The sequence below is a fragment of the Anoplopoma fimbria genome, chromosome 16, assembly GCF_027596085.1.
Source record: "Anoplopoma fimbria isolate UVic2021 breed Golden Eagle Sablefish chromosome 16, Afim_UVic_2022, whole genome shotgun sequence".
NCBI lineage: Eukaryota > Metazoa > Chordata > Actinopteri > Perciformes > Anoplopomatidae > Anoplopoma > Anoplopoma fimbria.
Window position 1 is genome coordinate 7031414 of NC_072464.1, and position 18522 is coordinate 7049935.

At 40.4% G+C, this 18522-nt stretch overlaps 1 protein-coding gene across 1 annotated transcript in view; it reads left to right on the forward strand.

The window, feature by feature from the left end:
- Positions 1-1525: 1525 nt before the first annotated feature.
- col18a1a (collagen type XVIII alpha 1 chain a) overlaps positions 1526-18522 on the forward strand; it is a 76238-nt gene continuing 59241 nt past the window's right edge. Inside the window, exons 1-2 of the mRNA XM_054615091.1 lie at positions 1526-1627; positions 1731-1804. Of these exons, the coding sequence (XP_054471066.1) occupies positions 1617-1627; positions 1731-1804 (85 nt within the window). The 5' untranslated portion in view covers positions 1526-1616. The remainder of the gene's footprint in view (positions 1628-1730; positions 1805-18522) is intronic.

The window sequence follows — 18522 nt, forward strand, 5'->3', positions numbered from 1 at the left end:
AATGGTCTGTAGTGTCGATAGTACCACTTCTTCTTACTTTTGTTCTTTCAATATATGATATATTGTCATGTATTGTCAAACATTGATGCATTTTCTGCAGAGTGGGCATTTTCAAGCGAGTTATATTGTATGTGATCTCTTATATTGAAGTCTTATAAGGAATAACTCACTTTTTCTTTATTTTGTTTGTTTTAGGAATACATTTGAATTCCTTTTTACATTGCTCTGAAAAAAGAAAAGATAAAAAAATGTCTCTTTCTCATGGATTTCTCACCTCTCTCTTACCTCTGAGCAAAGTAAACCAAAGTAAATAAGCCTTCACTGAAACTACATGTGGTCATTATCTTGTCAAGTCCGGTCTTGTGAGCCCACTACAGCTGAAGAGGGTAGTGACAGTGTAAACTCTGCATGAATGACAGAAGCTTTTCCGGTGGAAAACCTAGGTTTACACAGCTCATGCTGTAGTTTGTCACCTATTCACATCCACTTCAGCTAATGTCAGTAAAGGGGCATGACCTTAAAGGGACAGTTCACCCCCAAATAATAAGAAAATGTATATATTGTTTTCCTCATACCTGTAGTGCTATTTCTCAGTCTAGATTGTTTTTTGAGTTGCCTAGTTCTGGAGATATCGGCCGTAGAGATGCTTTCTCTCCAATGTGATGGGACCGTATGGCATTCGGTTTAAGCAGTTTAATGTATAGGAACTATTTTCTTTCTACCACCGTTCCTACATGAAGCTGCTCACAGCAATGTGTGTGGATTATTTTGAGTTACCAGGTCAAGAATTCTGGAAAGGGACCTTGCTGTTGAGTTTTCAAAAGTATTTTTTTTTTGGGCCCTTCAAGCACAACAGGCAAAGTGCCATTTAGTTCCATTATTCTGGAGAGAAGGCAGACATCTCTACGGCTGATATGTCCAAAACTAGACAACACACAACAAAACAATCTAGACTGATAAATAGCAATGCCGGTTAAAAAAAAGCAACATTTTTGTTTTGGGGTGAACTTTTTTCCTTTTAGCTTGACAGGTTTTGTCACTGGAGACACTGGCTGTCTGTTCTGTCATCTTTGTTAAAATGTGAGAACCAGGGAAAGAGTTTTGTAAAAATCCTATAAATTGAAATATTTGTAAAACTATCACACATTAAAAAAAAAGTTATTATTATTTATTATAATTTCATTGTTATTATTATTATTATTATTATTATTATTATTATTATTATTATTATTATTATTATTATTATTGTTGACTGTAATGTAATGTAATGTTATTATTATTATTATTAATAATAATATTATTACTGTTGTATTATTTTGTTATTTATTATGTAATAAAGTCTGTTCTGATCATACGGGCGACTGTAACTTGTCGAACGTTGGAATTTGTTCCCTTTTAGGACCTGGCGGAAGTCCCTGCTGTGAACTCCTGCAGGTCACTTCTCTCCCTCCCCACCACGTCTTCTTCTGTCTCCAGCGGAAAGCGCCGAGTCCCCCATCAGCTGTTCTAGCGGCGTGCAGCAGCGGTGCAGGACCAGGACCAGGGAAGCTGTGAACACTTTACGCACCCCCGTCACTCACCGGAGCTTTTCCCGCTCGACATCTGCGAAAGAAGAGATGACGATGAGGTACCTCTTTTCGCGTTTTGTGTTGTTTTTTTTTTTAACTTTTTTATGTGGCTTTTGACTGAGCCGATGAAGTTGTGAATGTGACTGCTTGCTGCCCCTGCAGGTGTTCCTCATGGCTGGAGCGCCTTCTCTGCTGCGTCCTTATTCTTGTCGGCTCGGCTGCATCGCCATGGCCAGGTAAGAACTAAATATAAATGCTGAAATATAAATGCTGAAATATAAATGCTGAAATATAAATGCTGAAATATAAATGCTCTGATGGCTGCTTAAAAGTTAGTGTAGCCACTTCCCTCAACCTTCCATCAACCTCCTATGCATTGTTAATATCCTTTGGTAAATATATATTCTAACAGGCTTACACTTTGGGTTCCTTCACAATAAAAAGGACAGAAAAAATCTTTCTTACATTGAGAATAGTTTTTTTTTTTTTTTTTTTGTTGTTGCAAGGTTGCTGGAAGTTTTCTGCCCAATTAAGCACCAATCTGTAACCTTTATGAAAAAGTTAGGACTCAGATAGTTAAAACTGCAAGCCACTGCATGTGTCCCTTATGGCATGATGTTTGCTCACTGCTGTCTCTTCTTTTGCTTGGATTGCATTTGTCTACTGTTTATTCAAACTGTCACAAACAGACTGAACAACAACACATCAAAGCTGTGAATGCAAATAGTTATGAATCACTGATAAAACACAGCCGTTTGTCCGCTCTGAGAAGGTCAAAGTGGCTTTGTGACTGTTTACAGGTTTTTCTCAAGTCCAAAGTCTGCAGCGCTCAGAAAACCTACATTCCTTCTCTGTTTGTCCTGTGTCTTGCTCTATTTCTGACAAGAAACTGTTACTTGTGTTGGCTGCATCTAAATACTAAAATATGTTGTGTTTTTAATCCTGTTTAATGACCTAAGCAGAATTCTTACTTGTATCTGTCCAGCTGTTCTAACATTAGAACATGTGAACAAAGAGGAGACGACAAATGATCATTTATTTTAAACACACAGTGGTAATGGTGTTAAAGAGCTACAGGAGCAACTGAAAGAAAGAACTCTCTTCTGCTGCTGAATAATTTATATTTGAACCTCACTAATGTCCTTCATTTAATTTAGTTAACGTTGAGTTGGAGAACTGTGTTGCTGTCAGATGATATGGAGAGGAAACCGAGAGGATGATTAATATTTGATTGGCTACGATCACTAGCAGCTAGATGGAGTATTTTAGTGGCTTTGGGGGAAGTCACACTTTTGACTGCACCCTTTTATTATTCATCGTCTTGTATTTAGGATCTAGGCCAATCCATCTAGTTCTATGAACAGGTTTGATCAATCATTGTCCACCTTCTGTTGGCCTTCTCTTTTACATCAACATTACAGCTCTTGACAATTCTCAATCTTTAACCTCCTATAAGTGGAGATCAGAACAGGTAAAAACCACAAAACTTGAAAAGGGTAAAACATATTTCACGTAACTCTCAAACAATGTGACATTTTCACAGGAATGCTGTCCCGTCTGTGTGTGTGTCCAGATTGAAAAAAGGCCTGCCACTCTGTCTCAAGAGCAATGCCTTTGGCTGCCTGCGACATGGTTGAATTAGGTCTGATTCATTCCCAGTCCCTGGCTGGGTCAGGAATCCCTATTGTCATGTGATCTTTGACATGCACCCAGCGTGGTTTTTGCCTGAAGGGGAGCAGGGGGAGGCGGGGGGAGGGGAACGGCTGTAGGGGGACACCCCGCCGTGCCATTTAATGGCTGAATTAGATGCCACATTGAAAATCACAGCTGGCTTGGGGTTTTCTCCTTTTCAGTGCAGAGGGCATGATGGCTGAATGTACAGGAAAGCCGTTTGAAACTTGTGAAAAAAGTGGTAAATGAGAGTGCTGGGAAAGGATAACAAAACATTTTTTAAAATCTCCATAGTACTTTATCTGCTTCAGAACATATAGAATATTCTTTATTTCAGCATAGTATGTATTTTTACTGCCATTTTTTATTGACAGTTTCTAAATTTAAAGTGATTCTACATCTTCCATCTGATTGTCTTGAGCCCTAGTTGTTGCATGTGATGGAAGAGGTCGGAAGCAGAGCACTGTTTGACAAACATGTGTTGACACGTCATGCATAGTTACAGCTTCGTAGGAAAACATCTGCTTCCACATCTCAGTAGTGTCCTGAGAATGATGGGGTGGTTTACTGTCTGCATCTGCAAAATTAACAACTTTTTAGTTCAGTTTCTTTTCTTTTTTTGACATATTTTCTTCTAGCCGTTGTGATACCATATCATTTAATCTACTACAAGATCTCCGTTTGCAGTGTGAATGGATTCTTTTAAGCTTCAACAGTGGCCACAATTGTGGTTTTTAATAGAAGTCAGTTAGGGCAAGACACGTGAATGATCATCAGTGTAAATAAAAGCACTGTTGTAAGAGGAAACTGCAGTTTGTTATTATGCAGAATATCTGCTTTGATTTTTTGGGAATTTGGAGTCTTATGACATTTTATTAGATAGCAGAGAGACTGACAGGAACTCTTGGGACATGTGATTGAAATTAAGAAAATATTAAATTCTAGCTGTAATACATAGAGAATAAAATCATAAATTTTGATTGATTTAAACATCCAAGATCAATATTTACTCAAAGTCTGCAGACACAATATTTTTATAGAGTGGCTTGTCTAAAAGTATTTTGGAATTGTTAATAGAAGCTTAACATACTTCCCATCAGATACCTTGAATGTTAATAGACATCCCTCTAAAAAGCATATAGATATTCATATATTCAAATGAACGGGCATTTAAGGACAATTTGAAAAAAGGAATGATAAAAAAAAAACGTCAAATGTATTTTGTTTGATCATAGGGACAGCGATTTGTGACATAATTGGGATTCTGCACTTTGTGTAAGTGTGTGTGTTGAGAAAAATCCTAGAAACACAGGTTCTCAATGGAGGCCATGAACGAGCACTGAATTCCTCAAAAGACATGGTTGTGGTGAACTCTAGGCCTCAGAGTATGTGCTGTGTTTTGTAAAAGTCCACCCCTTCAAGAATAAAACAGTGTCCTGTGGTGAACAACTATTAGATTGGTGCCTCTGTTAGGATCATTGTAACCCTCAAATGAAATAAATAGAGCGACTGTGCACGGATTCGTCTGACTCAGTGAACCTTGTGATGTCTAATCCCAGGATTTTCTAGTCAGTAAACCTACTTATTCATGATCGACGTCTCTGGAGGTGCCCTCACATCGAGGCTCGGAAGTTCCATCTAGCATTGTTTAGATGTATTGTGTCAGCCACCAGCATTTAAAAGGTCATTATAACCTTTATATCTTTGAGTGACGAGCTCGGCTCGTGAATTTCAGTGTTGGCTTACGTGTGTTTGAGTTTGTGGGTGGGGATCATTCAAAATGTCAAGTGGGTATCTGTACCTAACTTCCCTGGCTCCTTTTCTCATCTTTTTTTTTTTTTTTTTTAAGTTTGACAAACGCGATTGACATTTCCTTTATGCATTTATGCTCATAACTCGTGCCCACTGAGATAACTGTCTTTTGTCTGTCACGCATGACGGCACAAGTGAGAATCAAGCCCTCTGCTGATCATTTCAGTATAAGTTTCAAACACTGCAGTAATGGACTGAACCAGCCTTTTAAAATCCCATTTGCTGCTTTGCTCTAAAAACACTGGAGACCCCATATGTAGCTGTTTTTTTTGTTTCATAAAGACTGTCATAACAAGGTTTATCAGGTCATTTTTGCCTGGCTCTTCAAAATCACGCAGCGTAACAGGACCACACTCTAACGCAGCACAGCTGTCTCAGACCGGGGACAAAAACCAAAAAAAAGTGTGTCTCGGCATGAGAAACGCTTACTAAGGAGACTGAAAAGGAAATGTAGACATGGTGTAGTTTACTTCCATGTGCATGTGTTTTTATAAGGATAACCACGGTGGTCACATCCTGCTTTGATTACTTAATTCAACCCATCTGGATCCTGTAGTGAATCTGAGGAGTTGTGTATCTGTGCTGGACTTTGAAAAACATGGCCCAGTTTGAGAGTCACCCCAGCGTCACCAGGCACGTTTTTTTAATTAGGCTGGGTGTACACAACGGAAGTAAAAACTAAAATGTTCCTATTCTTTTTCATGAGTTCTGTCTACCAATTAAACATTGTGTATTCCCTAAAATGCTGGTATATTTAAGGCCATTCCACAGTAGACGATACCATCTTAAATTCTTCAGATTTGACCAAAGATTACCATAGGAGTTTATCTTATTCGACCCCACCCGACCACACACACCAACAAATGGAAAACATTGACAGTTAGAACGTATTTATCATAGTTAAGCACGCGTCTTGCTTGCTGAAATCAGTTTGCATGGAGGATTATTTGTTATTGCCATATGAAATAAGAACATTTCATGAGTGATGTTTCATTATTTTGTAATTCTGAAGGTGATGTGTATATATGTGGTACATCTAACCCAGGTTTGTACTTTGCAATTGCTTATATAAGAAAGTTAACTGAATGTAAGCTGATGTTACGAATCAGACTCTACAGGAAAATAGTATTGTGATACATATTTTTAAATGCAAACAGTGACTTGATTATGAAGACAACATGGTTTTGTAAGCTTCGCATTGTTTAAAGAGGGCTCTGCTCAGTATTTGTGATCCCCCTCCTGCTTTCTAGGGCCAGAGCATCTTTTTGAATGTAGCTGACAGCTGTTATTTGTATTTTTATGTGCTCCCACCGCTCAGCGTTTCAGGTGCGCTCGGTTGTTCTCTCATGCCATCCCTGATGTCCAAATGCCGGGTTGACAGCGGCAAAATACAGAGGTACACCATAATTACTGCTTGTGTTCCAAGAGAAGAGGATTTGTAGGGCCACTTGTTCTCTACACCCAACCATCTCCAGCACTAATGGCACACTGAGTGCCCTCTTACCTCTCAGCACCTCTTTCCTGTTTGCGGCGAAACCCTCACTTATTCGCTCGTCTTTCCCAGCCGCAATCGAGGTAACAGCTAGGGGAAGGTGTGAAACTCTGCAAAATAACAGGACTCTACTGTATAGGCAGCTTTTCTTTTAAGTATCTGAACATTTACAGCAAAATGGAAAACCTTACGTACGACAAATAAAAGTAAAAGTTAGCCTTGTCCATCTCTGGAACCACAGTGATGCATATTTGGAGATTATTTGAAATGCATTTGCTCTCGGAAAACATTTCTATTTCTTCTAACATTTAGGAGACAAGTTGTGTAGCAAGACCGACTATTGCTTTCGTCATATGCAGATTTTGATTCCATTACCTTTGTTGCAGGAGTACTAATAGACTTCAGCATGTCAGAGCAAGCTACCAAGCCAAGCAGGCATAATCAGCAAAAAAAAAAAAAAGAATTAAATCTGTGAGGGTGAACACAGCAGCAGTTGCAGTCGTGTGCTGTTACGTAAAAATAACGTAGTGTTGTTGTAGAGCAGGCAAAAGGCATCTAGCCTCTTTAAAGGCCACCTCATGTTAGGCTTACTCATACTGCTTGTGGTGGGTCCGTCAGCACCGTAGGCTGTAGCCTAGGTGAACACTGGTTTCCATGGCCACCAGGTGCAGATTTTTTTCCACCACAAAGCAGTATTTGGCTGTAGCAAAGGAAACCAGATCCGTCTACCTGGCACTTTGTCCCCCGTCTCCAGCGTTAGGGAGTGTTCACTTGTCCTCACTGACAGCCTGCTGAACACAGGGAGGCATGAAACTAGAGACCCCCCCACACCCACCGCCACCCATTTACATTCTCCTGTCCAAAGAAATCTATACCATAAGCTTTTCACTCTCCGTGAACTAGGGCTGATCCTGAGTGGCCGAGACCATATAGACCGCCTGCTGACATTATTTTAAAGGCATTTTTCGGATTCAGACCCCGAAATAGGCATTTTTCAGCTGTTAGATGTGACCACTGTTAATACAAGCACCGGCTACCACCCAATGCGTTTTTTTTTTTTTTTTTAATGAATGAATAGACCATTGAGCATTTCACGAGGCCCCTCTGGGGAATGCTATTGTGCGTTTCGACCCTCACTTTGTGGTTATATCCCTCTTTTCGCTCTCCACGTCTTCTTATCTCCTGATTGACTCTCGTGATGTGCAGGCTGCTTTTCAGGGCATCCTTGAATTCCACTCATTCACCCGTCCTTCAAGGGGCTGCCATGTCTGTAGGCACTTCTCTTTTTTACCCCCTCACAAATCTCACACCATGGGGGTGTGAACTGAGGAGAATCCCATGGGACGGAGAGATTACCATCAAGCCCAGAGCTCCTGTGACAAAAGAGGGATTTGCTGAGTCCTGTACCTCACTCCTTCACTTTGGTATGGACTTGCCGGAAGTAGGACTTTGGGCAAGGTTTGGGATTTCGGTGACATGGCCGGTTTTCTCTGTACCTGTCCCAAACTGATAGGTGGACTTTCCAGGTGCACTCAGTATTGGGTGTAATCTTGAGTGGTGGAATTGAATTTAAAGATAAAAAAATGGAAAAACAAGAGTTTCCGTACGCAGCATTTTGTAGCAGGTCGAGGTGGTGCCAGCTTTTACTACTTTATATACAGTTTGGTAGTTTAGTCCTGCGGTTCCCAACCTAGCTGTCTGGACCCTCTAAAGTGTCACAAGGTGATTTTGTGTAGTCATGAGATCAATGTGAGAGGAAAGACTAAAAAAAAACCAAGTTGTGCTAAACAAGTCTGTATTTGTTTTGGGACTTTTCTCTAATCTTTGATTTTTCCGTGAAATATAGGATACTTCTCAGAATCAAACCTCAAACAGGTTTTTAAACTAAACCGTGTGAAAAGTTGAGAAGGGTGACCCTGCTGCTCACAATTCATTGACATATGAAATGTGACAAGGAGTCCCAGCTGATTTTTTTCAAGTCAAAATGGTGGGAAACCACTGGTTTAATCTTCAACACTGTATTTTATTGTATAACCACATTTTTATCCCAATTCTTTATCTGAAAAATAATTAGTAAATCAAGCTGTCAAACAACTGCAGTCGACTAAAAGTCAATATTTTTCCTGAAATGTGGTGGAACAGTAGTATCAAGTAGAATTATATACGAGTGCCTCAAAAATGTTACAGAATCTAGTTACATTCCATCACTGCAGAAGACTTAAGCTCCTGTCGGATCATGTGCTGAGCCTGGATTTTTAAAAAGTGAATGCCTCGATCGCTCGTAACTTGGAAGCTGCTAATTGTTGTGTGAATCATGAGCCCGCAGACAATAAAGGGTGCCCTCTATTCACTCGACTGTTGTTATGGGCCAGGTGGCACAGTGCCATCCATTGAGAGGTTTAGAAAGGAGGAACATAGGCCAACCATGGGGACGTCAAACATTTAGAGGTCCAGTGAAAGATGTGAACGGCTGTTTCTCTTCTTAAACAGTGGCACTATCAGTCTGGGACATGGGCTGAAAGGACTGCTGTCAAATTCCCCCCTCGGTGGCCACTTGACTTAGTGAAACATGCCGTGAAACTCAGTTAGTGTTCTGTTCAACAGCACCCTGTGGTTTCACAAGTCCAGTTTATAACCGTATTATTTGGGGAGTGATGATAGACTTGGCTGTGTAAAGTCTTTGTAACCTCGAGTTTCCGGTCTTGAATGTGTCCGACCAAGTTTAAGGCAGAATAGAAGGTAAGAATGCAGATAATGGCGCATACTGCAAAATAGTAAAGGTGTCAATATCAATCCAGGCTGCGCTGTAGTGGACTGATTTCCTCACCCTTCTCCAGGCAAAAATTGGATTTGTTCTAAACTAAGGACATGTCTACATAGAAGGTGTTTCAGCCGTGTATTTCAGTCTCAACCGAGTCGGACAGAGCAGATACAATTTTAAACAACACAGTTCTCTTCACAGGCTCATAACTACACTGATTGTATGTTGGGCTCTAAGCGCTGCCAACACGCGAGTGACCTACACGCGAGTGACCTACACTCAAAACAGGACCTGAACCCATCCTGTGTGCAAAAAGCTTGTTAGTGGCACTACACACTCAGCCAATTATCACCAGCTGGTCAAATTTATCAATCAAAATCAGAATATCGATTCACGCTCAAAAGCACGATATCGATCCCCCCCCATTTTGCAACTTTACCGAATTGAAACCTTTTCGGATTAGACAACCTGTTATATAGCAATGACAATGTAAATAGATACATGTTTATCCATCCATATCATCTGAAGGCTTCAATTATTTCTGTCCAGAACGCCAAAAAAAAAGAAGACTTATCAAGACTAAAGCATCAGGCCTTCTGGTTCCCAAATGGGACATACACTATGCATCTGAGAGAGAGAGGAAATAACCAATAAGAAGTCTGTATTTGGTGAGCAAAACAGTACATGACACAACTGAACCTGGCAGCCCACTTTTGGCAAGAAGAGTCTGGACCCCTAAACAGGCACACGCTAGCCTTGGGGCTTGGAGGGTTTTGTGCTTGTTTTCACTCTCTTGTTTCCTCCCTTCTTCTCTTTCTCTCTCAGTGAAACTCTATGAATGCCCTCGAGTGGGAATAGCTAGATCTGTAGTTCGGCACAATATACATAGATCAGATTGGAGCGAGAGAGGTTTTATTTGAGAATAAATTCTCCAACCTTAGTTCATATTTTGATCTCTATCTTAGTCATTTTGCATGTCTGCATTCTGGCCTGAAACCAAATATTTCCTGTTGGCCACATTGGTAGAGCATTATCCATGTTTACATTGGGCAAGAAACATACCATTTATACAGGTAGGATAAAAAGTATTATGTCCTAGCTCTTGAGTTGGCTATCATTTTTGAAATACCTAGCTAAATAAAACAAATCTGTTTAGTCATATACATCTCGGCTGCGGGGTCAAAAAACCTCTCAGCTGGTTCAGTAAGTTCACTTGTTTTAGATCAAGTTGGTGTTCCAGCTCACCAAAGCCCCGTCACGTGGATTATAACATGCCTTTGCTTGGCTTAAGCTGAAACAGAGGAAGAGCATGACCTGTGGGCTTTTTGTGCTAAAGTGCCCAGTGGGGGGAACAATGCACGCTGGCACCCTGGACCCTAGTCTGGCCCGTACTAATTGAGGACCCTGATATTGTCTTGTCGATGAAAGCCCTCTCTGTCCCACTCACTTCTCTTCATCTACTGTATCCCCCCCGGGCCTCTGATACAGCCACAGGCATAACGTCATTCCCCTCCAGCCATTGTCACCATTCATTACAGGGGATTAAAGTGTCAGCTGAAGGTGAAGTATAAGCTAGCCGGCGTTATTCACGGAGCGGTGTTTGAAGGTGTTGTGCCTCGTAAGCTAAAAAGTTTGTGCCCCCGTCAACACCCCTCCTCCTGTTGAGGATGAAACTTTGCCTTTTGAGATCTGTGGTGGATCGACAGAGAGAAAAGGTCAAAGTCTGTGCTTCCCGTTAATCTGCGTTAATTAGATGTGATTGGTCCTCTGTAGCCATGTAACAAGGATTAGGACAGAAGAAATGGGTAGTGGCTCTTAGTGGTGAGCCCGACTTTGAGCGTCGGTTCAACCAACTCAATGACTGTGCACTTAAAAATACATTTCCATATGTGATTGTCCATGCGATTGTCTAGTGCAGGGTAGATAAGTGGGGGAACACACATCACCTGCTTTTATTTGCTTTCATTTTATTGTGGCGGTGTCTTCACTGTGGAATTCGTATCAGTCTGCTGCGGATGTCAAGGGTCCGCAACCCATGATTCCCTCCCATGCAAAGAGGAAGCTTTGTGACAGAAAAGAAGGACTATACGTCCCTCTTTCATGGTTGGATTTACTGTCAAAGTGTTGATCTGCATTGACGCGTCCTTGAAGTGCTGTGCTAAGCTGAAACTCAACACTTGAGTGAGGCCTCGCGCTTTCAAAGAACCAGCATCGGGACAAAGACGGGGACCGGCCAACAGACTGATATAACAATCTGCTCCTTCATGCACATTCTTTCCACATGAAACCCACGCCTTCAGTGGAGGATGTTATTTACTTATGTATTCAGGAGCAGCAAACAGAAATGGAGAAATTCATTTTTTGGCTCATACTGAATGCTGATAGAATGTGCATATGCATTTGCACCTATGCCAGCGTTTCTAGCTGCTTGTTAAACCTGTGGAGGCAAGTAGAAATTGTGCATTCTCAGTGAATGTGAGGGTCTGATGTTCCTTGAAAAGAAATAGATAAGTGAGGGAGTTTGAAGGGCACAATACTATTTATAATTGTCACTTTCTCAAAGCTTTCCTTTCCATCTCCAGAGAGGATCGAGTCAAAGAAGCTCACAGGAAAGGATTCCTTCTAATTCAAACTTTTCAAAGCTTTAAAAACTGTAATATAATCTAAACTAGACTGTGTCAAACAACAGTTTTTAACATACTGTAAGTAGAGGAGACCCGAGTTTATAGCACAGAAAAGGTTCTAATCTCAGAATACTCAGAATGATGAAAAAAGGGGGAAATTAGAGGAGGTTTAAATTACAGACAGCATCCCAGGAATTAAACTCACTTCACTTTTAATCTTGACAGCATTAAGACATCACACAGCTCGTAGTTTCATTCTCTATATTTAAACTGAAATCAGATATGGACATGGTTCAGAATCTTGTCACTGGGCCCCATAGAAAATAAATACCATAGAAATGTCAGCATCTGTCTAGAATTGCGAAATGTCTCAGAGAATGTTAAAATGTTGATGCTCTATCTTATAAATTGATCAAATATACATATGGGAATCTTGCCAACGACTTGTTAAACTTCTACTTAACAATCACTGAATGACTGTTGATTATTCATGGTCCATCTTTCCAAAACATTCAAGGTCTTCGTCAAACGCTAATGAAAACACTTTTCAAGCTAAAACCCAGTGTGCAAACACTGTTTGCTTCTCTCTTATTTTGGATGACAGCATCTGGAAATGGCTTGAGCAATCAATGTCTCGGCACATGCCTAGACATGGGCTTTATAATTTGTAGCTAATGATCTAGCCTTCTGTCTAACGCCTTTGATGTTTGAGGTCTCGTCTTAAATCCTTCAGGGTGATGAAAACTAACCTATTCCAGACAAACCCCCCAAGGTGCCAGTGTTATGGAGTCGTTGGCATATTGTTACTGTACAATGCACTGTATTGAAAAAATTGTCATTGCGTAATGTTAGGGAACTATAAACCTTGGATTTTCTGTGTTGAAACACTGCGTCAAGGTTGTTACATGGTCAGTCAATAAATTGTCCTGTGTGACTGGCAGGAGAATCTGAAGAATGCTGATAGCCTGGGAAGTTTGTCAGTGGACAGTCTGCACACCAAAGAGGTGGGCCTCTATTTTATTAGATATGAGCATGTCTTGGAATGTGATCATAGTGCACCTCATCGAGCCAACAAGGGACAGTAAGTTGTGGAGTTCTCAAGTCCTTTGAGTCCCAGTTTTTGTCAAAAATACTCATGTATAGGAGTTTCATTAATGTTTTTAAGGCCAATTCTCGACATGCTGGTCGACGCTCAAAGTAAGATATTATTCTGTAGATGACAAACATCTAACCACCATTATATTTTGTCCACATCGCTATAGGTTTACTTCTCCACCAAAGGATTTTCTTTGACTGGAGGAAACAACACTGCCTGTACCAAACGTTGTCAGAAAAGCAGGTGCATTTATTGATAGTATGAAGCCATGCAGACACTTTCTGCAGCTGCTTCACAATAAAAACCCTCAGGCAAATAGGGCTGGATATCGGCACCCTGATTCCTTCCAAAGTCTAGAAATGATTCATTTTGATTCAATCAATTTGATCCTTAATAAATCAGTTACATCAGATAAATAATATTTTACCATAGCACCCTTCTCAGAATTTATCTATTAATCGAACAAGTGATTCTTAAAATTGTGTAAAGTGCACATTATAGTCTTAATTTTACACACATCCCAGATATAAAACTTTTACCCAAGGATTTGTTCCGTAAAGTGCCCATACACTGTTACTATTCATGTCACAGTTTACAGGACTGTCATGACTCAGGCGAACTAATATGGATAAAATGTTCAGGCGAACTATTATCAACATTTCTTTTTTTTTTTTTTTTTTTTTTTTTTTAAAGTAAAACAACCTGAAATTATATCATTCAATTAAAGTCAATATTATTATTGAGCCTTACAAGCAAATAGAATGGATTTAAGGCTTACACTGTGAAACAGAAGCATCTTGTAATGTGCCAACATTATGTCCACAATGTAAGTTGTGCTCAGGGGCATGTATTCAGACTAAACATCAGTGAGTCAGAGCGAGGCTGTACAGTCACCTGGGGAAACTTGACTTGGGTTTCTTTGATTTTAATTTGAGGTTAAAATGTTTTGAATCATAATTTTTGATGCTTCTCTGTTGATTGATAACACTCATAATTATCTGGGAGAAAAACCTCCTACAATCATTAAACCATCGGAAGAAATGTCTAACCAACGTCAGACATTGGCTGGGTTCTCTAACCTTCCTAAGGTATCAGCTTTCACATTTTTTTTTTACCTTCTCTGTTCCTGGAAAACCGTTGTTACTGTTGAGACAGTAAAATGTAGAAAGTAAAGCTGAATGTATGCCAGTGAGCTATTATTAACACGCCTAATAAAGCTCAAAAGTGTGTTATGTATTTTATGGTTATATTTTATTGCCTTTTATAAAACCTGTATGAACAGAATATATTTTTCATAAGTCATTTTCTTCAATCACTCCCTTGTTGATATGTTCTTGGTTTTCTGTTTGAGTGAAATGGGTTACGAACCGGCTGTGAAAATGGGTCAATGGGAAGATTAGAATGTGTGAACCCCAAGGGCTGTGGTTTGGACCCATGTAGTTTAGTGGTTCATTTTATAGCCACATTTTGGTTGGACTGTGTACAGTTTTTTTGTTCTTGCCTGACCATTTGTGTAGGAAAAGCATGTTTCTCCATTCACTTCCTATAATTCAGACTGGTTGAAGAAAAGCTGTCTTCAGCTCTTTGTTTAAAGATTGTTGTTTTAGCTGCTGAAATCTGGCATGCCCTTAGGAGTTTTCTGACTGAATGCATTCTGCCTGTTAAAACCGATAATAATAGAAGCTGTGTATGACTTGAGGACAAACATTTTTTTCAGGGAGTATATTTGGATTATTTAGTACAGTATAGCCAAAATGTGGATTTTTAGCTTAAGAACATATGAATGTACTGTGTCATTTTGTTTGTTTTGTTTTGAAAGGATTTTATTTCAGGCGTTGGCATGTAACAATCTTGTTGGCTGCTTATTAGATCTCCCACCAATATATTTCCAACCTTACCATGGAAGAAAATAAATCCTCATTGTTCGTTAACAATGAAATTCTGACTCATTATGTTGGAGCAAACTAGATCAGATTCTAATGTTTTGGGTCTATAACCATGAATAACATGAAGTGATGCAGAGTCAGTTTAGAGACACACATCCCACCGCAGTCGTTTTACAGGCTTCAACTTGTTCACATCTTTTAAAAAAGCCACTAAAAGACTTCTGCTTTGCTGTTAGAGGTCTGTCACTGAATGTTTTTAACCCTGGTGTAACACTGCGATGATGGATGTTTCTATTTATTTTTCCAAACTCCAACACCACTGCAGTATTCTTACCCTGAAGGCAAGTCAAACCTCTCACTTCCCCTCCCTCTAAAACCCCAAACCCTCAGGCTCCTGACCGTGTCTCAGGCCAGGACAGAAAAAAAAAATGGTGAGGTGTGTCTTCAGGGGTCCACAGGGTCTCGGTTTAAGAGGCTGGCCACTTTCCAAGAGTTACAATCTTCCACAATGGGGTGAAAAAGTACACAGCAAAAAATGACTCCTAGATTAACTCAGCTGAGACCATGGCAGACGCTTAGTTTCTAAGGATGCAGGACGAAGTGGATCCGTGGGTGTTGAATAGGTTCAGTTGGGCGTTTATAGTGTTTGAACTGCGTCAGGAGAAAGAGCCATTGGGACTTGTTGGCTAGCATGACTTGTGCGTTGGCCTCCACTTCCTGCTCCTTAGCTTCCAATACGCCTTTTTCTTCCCGCCACCGCTCAGGTATTTGGACACATTCCGACCGTGCATACCGCCGCTGGGACAGTGCTATTGGGTTACTGCGCCGTTACCTAATAGGTCTGATCTGGGCTCAAAAGGGTAGCATAGTCATAAGATCGGCTCTCTTATTACTTATAGAAATCTACTTCTCTTACCTTTTTTGCAGGTTAAAATCGCAGTGCCAAACGTTTCACTGAAATAAAGCGCTCAAATAGATTTTTCCAGGTAAACCAGAGAGCTGTATCATTTCCTTTAAAGACCCAAAAAGATCAAAGTTGGTCCGGCGAAGGCGTGAGACATCATACAGCTGAGTAGAAGCCCAGCGCCCTCCCAGGGGTTATTAAATGCTCATGAACGCTCATCACATTCTAACAAGCCATGACGGATAGTTTCCTGGACTTTTATTATGAAGGTGGGATGCATTACAGGGGATGGGTGGAAATGTGAAAAGTAGTCAGTTATTTTCATTAAGTCCTTGGTAGTAAATAGTAAGCTTGAAACAAAAAAATCAAATGGAAACATTAAGAAGATAAATACAACTAATCCTACTGCTTCATAAAGCTTTTGGGAAAATTGTTAACTCTTGTGTGGGTTTATGAAATGCGACCTCTGACTGTATCTGTATCTGTCCATCCTGTATCAATTTGTTGCTGTCTCCGCATACTTTTTGTAGTTTTTGTTGTATTTGTTCCACAGTTGAATGGTGCATTGTTTGACAGAGAGAAGAAAATGAGGCCACACACAAACACACACACACACACACTTCCACCTCCTACCCCGCCGTTGCGTCAAGCTGAGCGTGTGTGTGTGTATCTCGGAATTGTGGTGTGTGTGCGCGTGTTTTGTTAGGATATCTGTGACTCGCGGCCAAACATTCCCTTACCCCTCCCTCACCCCACCTCCCAAGGCCTGACTTTATTTTATCTCTGCTCCCCCTCAGTGAGTCCAAATGGCCATAAGCTCAGTGGCTAAAGTCAAAGCAAGGGCCCGGCATGCTCTCTCTGTCTCACTCACACACAGTGGAGTCGCCTTGGTGAATAGTCACAGCTTGTGGGGAATGCCTCACAGCAGACAATAGCCATGTATTCTTACTTACTTCTCCAACCATCCAACCGAAACACTGCAGGACTCTGAGATCCAGTCTGTGTTCCTCCTTAGTGACTCAGATCTGAGTAAGTTGGCCAGCGAGAGCTGCTAAATGCTGCTGACACTGTTTTCATCTGAATTGCGTTGAAATGTAGCACCAAAGTAAAGTAAACATATAAGTTAAAATATTGAAAAAGCAAATGCCAGGCATGTGACAGTAAGATAATCACTATTAACCTGTCTTTACTTTGGCAGCCAGGGCGGTTGGACTGAGACCAAACCAAAACGTGTTGGGAATAATTTCAGAGGGGGAAAAAAAGAGCACAATTAAATAAGGTAAAGAAAATGGCAGAGGTGGAGGTTTAAAGTATTTGAAGCAAGTTTTGTTATCATAGTTACTGACTGACCCATTATATGGAAACATGGTTGCCATATCAGATATTAGGAGACAAGATGGCTAGCACCTCTGAGAATTCCAGTATGGTGACTAAAGCCTGACAGATTTTTTTAAGGTAACAACAATAACGTTAACAATAGTTTGGAGCAGAAAAAGGTTGATAACAAATGTATGTACAGATACCTATCAGGAGCTGAATGTGTTCCGTTATTTATTGGAGATACAACTATTAATGAGAGAAATGAACTAAAACAGCTCACATATGTCAGCTTGCTGTAGAATCAGAGACCAAAAAGCTTGAGCGCGTACTTTCTAACTCTATTGCCAGAATAAGGCGTTGAGTGATTTTTAATGGGGAGGAGAATTACTTTCTGAAAACAATATCTCAATCTAAATACGATCTAAATAATAAATATCTAAAACATAATTTAAAATTAGTGCCAGCACCAGTCCTATCCTTATAATCGGTCGACCTCAAACACTTGTCAGCTCCAATGAAAGGTCTGGCTCCACACATCATTCCTGTATAGGGGGTAAATGAAATGCACTGGCTTGTTTGTATTTCTTAAAAAGAACAATCACAAAATATAATTGTATAAAATATATCAAAAAAAATATATTGTGCAGATAGCTGAAGGGGAGGAAGTGGCAGACTTCGCATGTCCTCTGTTGGTCTGTTAGACTACAAATGTCATGAAAACTACAAAAGACAAGAAGACAAAGTTAGAGAATAGCATGATAGCATTGCAAAAAAATTCAGTCACACTGTGTGATGTCAATCACAGTACAAATACAACAGACCATTATGTGCCATGTAAAGGGACCGAGAGCAGTGCTGGTAGTGTTCTTGCTGTGGTGGCCCACTGCTGCTAGTGTGTGTGTGTGTGTGTGTGTGGGTGTGTGACCAGTGGAATGTGTGAGTTGTTCAGCTCTGTACTTGTGGGTCTGGGTTTGCCCACTCAGCTCTGTCAAATCTTTGATGTCTTGGGATGAAAGGATGCAACCTTCCCATCTTGTCTTTCGTCTCCAAGGACAGCCTGTGAACATTTAAGTGTCCTCCACACCCAATGCATTTCTCTGAGGGACCAGGTCATAAAAGTTAACATGCAAGGGACAGATAGAGGGTCAAGTAAAGAGAGCAGGTATTCGGATTGGCCAGACTCGTATACCCCGCCCAGACTTTAAAAGGTAGCACTGTGTCTAGATGACACAATCCCTTAAGACTCTTCCTGTTTTTATAACTGCCACCTTGTAAGTTGTTGATGATGTTTGTCAGTTTTACTGTTTGTTTAGTTGTCCTCGTCTTTAAGGTTAAAGAAAGAGTACGGCAAGGTATAAAACATTAATCTTTTTTCGGTACAGAAGGAA